General features: G+C 37.2%; 2 protein-coding genes across 4 annotated transcripts; one reads left to right on the forward strand and one right to left on the reverse strand.

The window, feature by feature from the left end:
* Positions 1-3,014: 3,014 nt before the first annotated feature.
* LOC129723813 (zinc metalloproteinase nas-13-like) lies at positions 3,015-5,587 on the reverse strand. 3 transcript variants are annotated; one of them, XM_055678261.1, is made up of 4 exons: positions 5,505-5,587; positions 4,609-4,702; positions 4,370-4,540; positions 3,015-4,300 (listed from the first exon to the last, which is right to left on the reverse strand). In XM_055678261.1, the coding sequence occupies exons 2-4, from the start codon at positions 4,697-4,699 to the stop codon at positions 3,780-3,782; spliced, it is 783 nt and encodes a 260-aa protein (XP_055534236.1). In that variant the 5' UTR covers positions 4,700-4,702; positions 5,505-5,587; the 3' UTR covers positions 3,015-3,779. The 3 variants fall into 3 exon arrangements, with proteins under 3 accessions (XP_055534236.1, XP_055534235.1, XP_055534237.1); XM_055678260.1 differs by lacking the exon at positions 5,505-5,587 and adding an exon at positions 5,322-5,428; XM_055678262.1 differs by lacking the exon at positions 5,505-5,587 and adding an exon at positions 4,878-4,970.
* A 3,352-nt stretch (positions 5,588-8,939) lies between these two features.
* On the forward strand, positions 8,940-9,977 carry LOC129725112 (zinc metalloproteinase nas-14-like). The gene is made up of 4 exons (XM_055680567.1): positions 8,940-8,980; positions 9,052-9,220; positions 9,282-9,718; positions 9,789-9,977. Exons 1-4 carry the CDS (start codon positions 8,975-8,977, stop codon positions 9,876-9,878), a joined length of 702 nt encoding a protein of 233 aa, XP_055536542.1. The 5' UTR covers positions 8,940-8,974; the 3' UTR covers positions 9,879-9,977.
* Positions 9,978-10,488: the final 511 nt, after the last annotated feature.

The following is a 10,488-nucleotide window of genomic DNA, read 5'->3' on the forward strand; positions in this document are numbered from 1 at the left end:
ATACTGTGCTTAACAAGCGGTATATACGAAACAAATCCGATTTGAAAATGACTGACACTCAAGCAGCCGGGTTATCTTTCTTGTAAAAGTACTTTACTTCAACTTTGCGGTCGTGGTTTTGCACACAACCCTCCTGTGATTTTTTTAAAACTTGAACTTCATTGTAATTGTTGATGGTTACGTTTTTTTTGCTGGAACTGATAATTTTGTTAAACATATCATCTTAGTTTCCCTATCAGTGAACCTATGTAACGGTTTCGAAACTAGTTTAGAGTTTAGATCAGCGGTTCTCAATCTTTTTTTACCAGCGTACCTCTTGGCGACATTTTTCATATCGATTGTAACCCCTGGCTTGTAATGTTCTCGCATAATGGAGAGAGTAGTGGTAGATCATGTTGTGGTAACGGGTGACAACTAAAATTATGCAATTTTTTGGGGTTTTTTCACTCTACAACGAACACGCTTAGAGAGAAATGAAATTAGCTCTATCTTTCCTATTTTGTCAGTATTTTTTGTTTTGTTTATGCATGCTCAGCTCGGTTAAAAATGACGTCCAAACAAGGAGCATTCCGCAAGTGCATTGTACGGTTCGGTATAAACTGCAAAACAATTTTGACAAGAGGTGATGGTAAACCATTTTGAAAGCGAAAATCTTCCGGTTTTTATTGTGCATGGTTTCCTGCAAACCTCAACTATAATCCGCTAGGAAGGAAGCTGAAGACCAGCCTGCGTAGTGAACAGAAAAGGACTTTACCCTGTTTGTCAAATCATGGTTCAAGCCTAGTGGTTTGGCTATCAATTCAAATATATACCAAAACGAATGTTTGAACAACATTATGATTCCCTTTTTTTATAAAACATACAGATGAATTGTGTATGTGATTTAGCCGGAAAAAATATCATCCCAGTACTTCAAAAAACACAAATGTTTCTAAGCAACCACTCGACTCCATTTGTACCCCAAAAACGCAATCCAACGAATCCACCCCAGTGTCGTCCAATCGAAGATTTCCTTGGGATTTTGAGTTCCTTTGGTGCAAAAACAACTGGAAATCATCGAATTACGAACAGTTGATCGGTAAAATCAAACGATGCATTCGAAAAGCGGACTTGAAGGCCGTACAACGCTCTTGTTTCGGCATCAAAAAAAAAAAACTTCGTCGCGAGGCTGGTAACGGACCTTTCTCAAATGTTCAATATTTTTTGTAGGTTCACAAGGAATGTATCTTAATGGGAAATAAATCAGTTTTTTTTTAATTTCTTCCACCTTTTTTGACAGCTGTAGAAAAAACTCCAAATTTTTAGTTGTCACCCGTTAGTTTAGTTCAGGTTTCAAAATGAACTATGGTTTGTTTGATTGCTACATTCATGTTTTAGGCAGCGAAGGAAAAAAAAACCTCTAGCGATTAATGAATACATATAAAACAAGCCTAGGATGCGTTGACATCGTCGTCAGTATGCGAAAAACAAAGTATCGGTGCTGGTGCACTCTTTTTGCTTTCCTCTTTACGATATATTTCTATTCATTAGTGTACTCCACAATACGTGGTTCTCAATGTGCACAACTCGGTATATGAAGTTATTCGTCTCTGTTACACAGAGCGATCAGAACTTGTTATATCCTTATTCTTTTGACTCATGAATATGATTTTTTGTCAGAAAAAGAAAGAAAATGGCAGTGTATGCTCTCCTACTCTCGCTTAAACTCAACCGCTGCCGAAGTAGTTCCTTCCCCCACACATTCTCTCTCACCGCACCACACCTCTGCTGCTGTTCAGGCGGCATGATTTTCTCCTGTTGCTATCCTTTCTTCCCGTAACTACCGGCCTATGGAGAGACAAACGCAACGATCGAATCGCTTCTCAGAGCTGATGTAGTCTAGTCATGTGTTTGTTTTCTCCCAGAAACCTATGCACCCTGTCATCATTTCATTATGGGTTTGGGAGGTTTGGGGAGAGGATTCGAGTTTAGTCCCGGCCTGTACACATCGTGAAGTGAACATATGATGAATAAACGACGATTGCATCATATTCGTTTCGTTTCCATCACTGGTTTTAGGGCCAGAACTAGGGATGGGTAAACGGCTCACGAGCCGTTCATATTGACCGCTTCTTAGATAAGAGCGAAAGAACGAACGGCTCACGAAAAAGAGTCGCGGTTATTTAAGCGCATTAGAACCGATGGTTTGTGCGAACCCGAAGTTCACCGAGACAACTAGAGATGGTCGGGTTTGGCTTTTTTCAAACCCGTACCCGATTTTTTTTGGTTGTAACCCGAACCCAAAACTTTTTTTTTTCGATCGAATCCGAACCCGAAAATTTTATTTTTGGGAAACCCGAACCCGAAACTGTGAAACCCGAACCCAAGATTTTTTTTTGGGGGTCGATTTTTTGTACCAATTCGAGGCTACTCTGAAGCTTTGAGCTTTGAATGGTATTGAAATGTAGGTGGTTTTTATAGTTGCATGGAATTACACATAATTATCTTATAAAAATGCTTATTTGAAATAGTCGGGTTTCCAGTTTTAGACCTTCCCGACACCCGACATTTCCAAACCCGAACCCGACCCGAACCCGGTTTTTTTTCTACCAAACCCGAACCTGACTAGTACCCGACCATCTCTACTGTCAACGCTCGTGAATCATTGTGAACCATAAGCTAAGCGTTTAGAATTGCAACGATTTTCGTCGGAATTTGTTGATAATTTGGTTTGACATATATTTCCACATTAGTGTATGTAGTTCATTCATGTTGAGCCAGGGAGTACGCTTCAAAATTATTTTCAAAAGTTCATTCTGAATCCTTTAAAGCTACTTTTTTCTGGTTGCACAACAACATATTTGTTTGTAAGGTATCAGTTTATTCTTGAGAAAAGGTGTAGAATTCCTGTTAATAAGAGAATATAAACACTTTGTGTACTTATCACATTTTAATTGGATATTCTCAATATATTCTTTGAGAGTAAAACTGTTTTGAAAGATAAGTTTTAACATTATTTAAACCTTCCTACTAGACGAAAGCTGTTCTACTATCCGATGCATTTTTCATTCCTTTCTTCAGACTTGTTTTTCATCTTTAGTTTTCCAAAACCGAACTAAAACACTGTTTGCTTGATTCTTTTTTTTTCGACATAGCCCTACTGTCGCGTTTGATTTGTTAGTTTATACTAACTACTGCTTATACTTTTAAAATAGAAAAAAGGATTTGTAATATGGTCTTTTGAATAGTTTTGCATGTTCTTATATATTTTCTGAAATTTCTTGGGTTTCTTACATCACAGTATTCTAAGAAGTTAAAAAAATCTAAGAATCTATAAAGCTTTTCTCTCTGTTTATTTTTAAATAGTAGTTGACAATCTATAATTGCTGTAATTGTTGAGAACTTCACTTACACACTAAAACTTATTGCCGAGAGCTAAACAGCTGATAAATTCAGCGAAATGTTCTACAAATTTTCGGCAGAATTCCCAAGAACTTCGGCAAATAAAATGTCAATACTTGCTGGTTTACGGTAAATCGATATATTTGCTGAATGTTCGTCGAAATATATTGCTGACATTTGTTAAAAACTTCGCCGAGCTCAATCAGCTGTTGGGAAATATGCCGAAATAAATTAAGTGTGTACGTTATTATTGTTGTATTTAAAAAATCTGAAAGAAGTTCAGAATCGGAAACGGCACGTATTTGAAGGAAATCACGAATTAAAATTGCAATCTTTTGATCGATAGCTTTATACAATCATTTCGTCGTTATGGAAGCAACCGTTGTTTCACCAATCATTTAGCCACAATCAGGATACAGCAGATTCAAGCGTTTGATGTCCTTGTAGCTCATACCGACTCGCTGGCCGATGGTGACTCCACTTTCGTACGGAATAATCGTGGCGGCTGAAGAAGTACTGAACGCTGTTGCTCCGTAATGCATGACACTATCGTAGTCATAGGGAACACCAAAATCGTCAATTATGGCAGATGAGTACCGGTCAAAGTTACTCTCCTTGCCCGCTTGAATAGCGGACCAATTGATTTGTACGTAGAAATCACGATCCGAAGCACTCTGCATATGGACGAATCCCAACGTGTGCAGGAACTCGTGCATAATGGTGCCGCGGCTCATGCATCCGTTTGGCTGTAAGTTCACGTTTTGCATTCCTCCACGACGGCCCAGATGGGACCAGCAACCGGTGTACTGGCCCGTCACCTTAACGTAATCCGTTTGAGTGGTACGCTCAACAAACTTCACACAACTAATGAGCATAATTTGCTGTAACGCTGATTTGATGGAATTCAGTTGGAACAGTGCTATTCAAGAGAAATGGAATTAGCCTAATGATTGATTGAAAGTACTTGACAGATGTTACAAATACTTACTGAACGCGTTGGTATCGATTGTATAATACACGGTGTTACTCGGCCATCGGTAGGTTGCACCGATCAAGGAAGTTTTGCCGGTTTTAAGGGTATCTTCTTGAGCTGCTGTTAAAATTATGTCACCTTGAAAATAGCCACCGGCTTGCTCGAGTGGACTAGCAATTGGATCATCTAAACAGTAGAAAATTTGAAATAAAACAGATATTTGCTCCAGTTTCAGATTTAGGCTGAAATCTTACTTAACTCCTGGTCTTCGGCTGTTGTATCTAGTGGCGCACAGCAAGTAGACCCCACGAATACAAGAAACCACAAAAATCGTATAACGCGCATTTTCTAGAAGTGAGATTTCGAAAAGAAACAGAAAATTAGCTCTTTCGACTGAGTCGAATCAAGTAATAAATAAACATTTTTCCACGTGCATTCCAGAAAACCGATGCTATATATAACACTATCGACAGTCGTCTGATATCGCTTCATGGATTTTGTTCACCATTTCTGGAATGTTCACCTCATTTGGTTGTTTAGGGCGAGGTTCACAGTCTTCACAGCTTTAATCATTTTGTTTGGACCCCAGACTCCCTGAATGTATTGATTCGCATAACTTTCATCAATTTTGTCTATGTCTAAAAATGCACTGTCATGGCGGCCATCAATGAAGGTTAAAAACGAAAAAAAGAACAGCTTTAAGCTACCAAGGCCATCTATCAGTCAGGAAAAAGAACAATTCCAGTGATTCCATCACCGGTTCACAGTTGAAAGTCGCGCATATTTTGCAAATATTCGAATTAATTAACAAATTCAAATCCGCTGTTCACTGTTCACAGTTGGCGAAAATAAAACTATTTGTCGCTAGATTTTCTTAAAAAACATTCCAGTACAAGGTATAAATAAGTTATCAATATACTCATGCCCACAAGACTTAAATTAGTTTGTAGTATATCATACTAATTACTGTGGACATTATTTCTACGATCACCGTTACTTTCGTTATTCCACAAACTTTTATCTCACTTTTTTACGATTGTAGGTCTAAACTAGGTTAATTAACAAACTTGAATCGTAGAGTAAGGATTTCAAATATATGAATTGATCGAAACGTGTGAAATATCGACGATAATAATATAACAAAACTCACTTTTTCAAACTAGTGTTCTTTTTCTAGCAATGTAACCGCCGTAACTGCCTTATTTGAAATGATTCAACTTCCAAGCCGGTGGTGGCCTTTTTCAAATTTGCAAACGTATTTGCTGCTGATACGTTCTTTTTTCTGCATGCAACTAGGGTTATGTACTTAATTTCCGCCAGAGTAATGAATAAAACCAATAATGTGTTTGTGGTCCCCGTGGCTCTGTGGTTAGCGATGTCGATCGGCTAGCTGTCCCACACGGTTGTGATATCGGGTTCGACTCCCGATCGAGTCGAGGATCTTTTCGAGCCGGAAATTTTCTCGACTCAGCACTCGGGCACGGTGTATCGTTGTACTTATCCTACACATGCAAAATGTGCCAAAAAAACAATATCGATAACGAAATCTCTCAACTAATCTAGTTGATCGAGACCGCTATTAGCCCCAAGGCTAAGCGTGCGATATTGTTTTTTTTACCAATAATTTTGTTTCTATTTTAAATAAAAAACCATCGCTTTTGATAAATTTTGAAATATATTTATCTTTCGATCGTAGGTATCATTTTTCCGGTGTAAAAAGAATATTACCCCCTTTTTTTTAAATTACATACTAGGTACCTACAATTTAGTAGAAAATCCTCTGAGTCCTATGAGTTCAAATTTTGCCGTAAAAATAATTTATCCGTCTACACCAAAGTTGTTTTTTTGAAATCGGTACTACAGAGAACAGACATTTATGTTTACATGAAAAAATTGGAAAATCGTGTTCGTGTGTCTTTTTTTTAATCAACTAGCATTTATTTGACACGGCACAATACATATTTATGTTTTTTAAAAAAATTGAATCAAAAAATTAACGACATCTGTCTTGTGCCCCAGTTTTTTTTCTTCATCTAATCTGGTGCCCCAGTTGCACTGCATAAATATTGCCGTATCGATATTTTATCGATATCAGTGCTTGTAAGTGACGCGGGCGTCACATAGCGGGAGCATTACCACTTATTGGTAAATGACGTTTTTACACATCTTTTATCGGTGTCGGCACTTCCAAAATGGAGTATGTTTCTTTCTTTTTTGAGTAAACTACGTCACCTCGGAATCTACAGAGAATTTCCATGAGCAGATATTTGTAAAAAATATTTTTCATCTGAATTTAAACTTTTGCACTGATTATTTTGCATTAAGTGTTTATTGAACCTAGCCAACTTTACATTTAGTAAAATAACATAAAATCAAACATTACAAATTTTATATGCGGTTAAACTAATTTACCGTTACGGTTAACATGTTAGAATTTCTCTAGTTTACACTTCGATTGAAATAAAAACTAATAGAAACTCTCAGGTTTAAAAGATCATACAATGTATTTGCTAATGTTGATGTTGCTTCCACGCTTCTTTTTGCTGCAACTTTTGTGAAGTTATTACACCATATTCTAAACAACAGGAGTTTCAAGCATGAGGAGGAATTTTTGATATTTCAAATTGAAAAAGCCGGATACAGACGATATGCTACGAGGAAGTAGTACTTTACCCTAATTAAACATATTTTTTCGATAAGATAACCACCATTTAGGATAAACACTTCTTGCAAATAAACGTCCTCTGGATAGCAAAATGGCAATAAACGAAATAAAATAACTAGCAGACAGATACGCTATCTAATGTCATCGTAGACACGAAAATTGTTCATTCTGGACGCTGTGTAGACAAAGGCTGTTGTTTACTTTGTCTGCGGCAGTTTCCGGCCCAGATTAAGATAAGTAGAATTTGATAATCACTTAATAGCCACATAGTGGTATTACTATTGGAGAAACATCTCATTCGAACATGACGTTGTGAATTAAAAAAAAAAACACTTAACAACCCATCAAATTGCAACGTAACGAAAATATTTCTATGTTGGTGTGTTGGGATTATTAAGAAGAATGTAAAACATAAGACAGTAATCAGGACTCCTGTTCGATGATGGTTTCAATGATGTCCGAATATCGCGTATAGTGATTTCATTGTACTAAAATTGTATCAAAGTATTTTCGAAAGTGTTCTAGTAAATTTTTGTCATATTACTAGTGTTACATCTAGTTTTCACATCCTAGCTGTCCCAAAGATACATACACGCAAAACTTTTCCTTATTACTTTAGAAGCAATAGCGCAAAATTACCTTTTAGGTAACAAATCCATTACTTAAAAAGCAACAAAATTCTTCCCCAGTCAAGTAACAACACATACTGTCATATATTTAGCACGTGTTATGAGAGTACGACTATCTAATAATGGTCGTTTCAACCACATGCAACGTTTTTTCTGTCGAAAAATGCTCCCTTTCCACCTTAAGTCAAAAAAAATCACACACCGTCGCATAAGTTGCACATGTTACAAGTTTTTTCAATCTCCAATTCATCCGGTGGGCGTGTATTAGTTCGCTTGTTGTATGCATACGGAGTAGCGAAAAAATATGACAAGAGCTGCCAAGCAACATTTTCCCCGTCATAGAGTATGCAAACGTTGATGATTTCAAAGACTTGAAATGCGCCTTAAAATGACATCACGATCTGTAAACTGCGTTAGAGAAAAATAAAAACATTCGCTTTCTTGCAAGCTATTTACAGCACATAATCATTGGTTCATGGAAACTCATTTGGACCTGTTTGAATATACAAAACTCGTGCCCATCCAGAACAATATTCGCAACTTCGGCAACTCTGGTCAGACAGTATTACATATTTCCATTTCAAGTAAACACTGGGGGACGAAACGAAAGTGTTTCTAATTGGACATTTGAGGTTGACGGTTGAGATTCTGATTATGTGTGGATGAAGGGAGACAAAAATGAACCAGATCGTTGCATCAATACAAATGCAGCGAGTGAAGTTTTGCCAACACATGCATTGCGGTGCTTGGCTGTATGTTCTCCTGCAGAAACACATACAAGCGTGTGGCCGTCATAATTTTTATTACTTTTTGTTTGTTACTTTTTGTGTATAATGCGCAGTCATAAGACACAAAAAGTAATAAAAAATTGCCCAAAAGTAATAAAATATTCCCCGTTTGCGTTGGGTGTACTGTCAAAAAGAAGTTATGCAAAATGTTATTTACCTGTACGTAACTGTATTGTTCAGTTGATTTCGCTACTAATTCGTGCTGAATGGTTTGTAGCTTCTAGTCCTAGTCCATCAAATCAAAGTTTGATGCAAAGTTGAGTTTCATTCAAAACTTTCAACAGGATATTTTATGAATATATCACCGATCTTAACATTGCTTCGGTATACCTACCTGCCTGAAAAATTGTAAGTTTTTTTTTGCAAAGCGCGCAAATGCAGTCGGCATATAATTCGACGGTTAAATAATTACAATTGAGGTACGCAGCTATATTATCATAAAGCAAACAAATGTTTTTCGGAATAAACTGCGCGATTGCCGCAAAAGTTCTCCAGTTATCATTTCCTATTGTAAGTGTACACATAAACTAATCCTGCGATGAAGGTAAGCAGTGTTTTGGTACTTTAGAAATTTCCGACACTAGGACCAATGTTATTTCGTTTCTTTTTCGACAGAGTTTGTTCCTTCTTCTCACGTTCACCGTGGTAATTGTAAAAGGACATTATTTTCACGTCTATGAAGAACTTGGACAAAAACAACATGGCGATCTAGTGATATCTAGTGGTCGAGTACAAAATACCCGTTGGACCGACAATACGGTACCCTACTTGTTGTCCAACCTAAGTAACGAGAACTTTGAATTCAGTCTTGTAAATTTTAATAAGTTTTTGATTTAATGTAATAGCTACCGATGAAGCTGTAATCTTGCGGCAAGCTATGGACTATATAGAAAGCCGCAGTTGTGTAAAGTTTGTGATCTGGGAACTCACAAACAAAAATTTCATAGTTGTCACTACGAAAGAATCCGGTTGCTGGGCAACATTAGGAATGACTGGTGGTGCTCAGGTCGTAAATCTGGATCCTCGTGGATGTTTTACGATTGGTTCCATCGTTCATCAGTTACTGCATACGCTGGGATTCAGTCATCCTTCTAGTAGACCAGATCGCGACCTCTACGTACAAGTCAACTACAGTAATATAAATACTCATAATTACATTAATCTGGAAAAATATTCCACACAAATCGATAATGACTTTGGAATACCGTACGATTATGATAGCATTATGCATCGCAGTGGTTTAGCATTCACTTCTAACGGCAAGGAGACGATTGTTGCGCTGGTAAGAATGAAGCCGCTAGTGATTAGCCTTGGACAACTGACCGAATTAAGACGCTTTTTTGTATTCGCAGGATGGTACTGAGCTCGGACAACGTGATCAAATGAGTGTAAAGGATATAAAAAGACTAAATATGATGTACCCATGTGATAACTCGACGTAAAATGATCACATGTCGATTCGGAATCAATCCTGAGTTAAATGTTATTTTATTGTTAGCAAAGTATTTACCCTATTACCATTTACCTTATAAACATTAAAACAGAACAATTTTAAAAAGAATTGAAAATTACTAAAAATGTGTTCCAATCTATTCTAACGTAGTGAGTCCTATTGAAAATGAAATCCGACAAAAGATCATCACCAGGGCATTCCTATTAAAAGGTTTAAAAAGATGAAATGCTATCTATCGGCCAATTGAAGGCCTTTACTAAACCACGTGGGCATATTTTGGTCTTTTGGTTTGGCGTCACCCCTTCTGATACTCACCCATACGAAACAATCGGTCAAAACCAAAAAAAAAAGTAATGTTGCGAGCAACAGTTTTTTTTTATGAATATCGTTGAGCGAGAGCAAAGATGACTAGAGCGGATACAATTGTCGCTGCGCGTGAACGAAAGAATTTGATGACGATGGCAAGGTGGCGAAAGGTGAAGCAATTTTTTTCAATATTCTTGTATGATCCTGCCATATAATTTTCAATATCCTTATATGGTGCTACCATCTAGTTTTCATTTTCATCTGGCGGATTATGCACGATGAATCGATTTTGC

This window comes from Wyeomyia smithii, chromosome 2 (assembly GCF_029784165.1).
Source record: "Wyeomyia smithii strain HCP4-BCI-WySm-NY-G18 chromosome 2, ASM2978416v1, whole genome shotgun sequence".
NCBI classification, from domain to species: domain Eukaryota; kingdom Metazoa; phylum Arthropoda; class Insecta; order Diptera; family Culicidae; genus Wyeomyia; species Wyeomyia smithii.

Bases quoted from the DNA above. Each gene is read 5' to 3' on its own strand.
- LOC129723813 (XM_055678260.1), bottom strand. The intron at 4,541-4,608 runs GTAAGATTTCAG...TCTACTGTTTAG, and splicing joins AGCCGAAGACCAGGAGTTAA to ATGATCCAATTGCTAGTCCA. The intron at 4,301-4,369 runs GTAAGTATTTGT...TCTCTTGAATAG, and splicing joins AATCGATACCAACGCGTTCA to CACTGTTCCAACTGAATTCC.
- LOC129725112 (XM_055680567.1), top strand. The intron at 9,221-9,281 runs GTAACGAGAACT...TTAATGTAATAG, and splicing joins CTACTTGTTGTCCAACCTAA to CTACCGATGAAGCTGTAATC. The intron at 9,719-9,788 runs GTAAGAATGAAG...TTGTATTCGCAG, and splicing joins AGGAGACGATTGTTGCGCTG to GATGGTACTGAGCTCGGACA.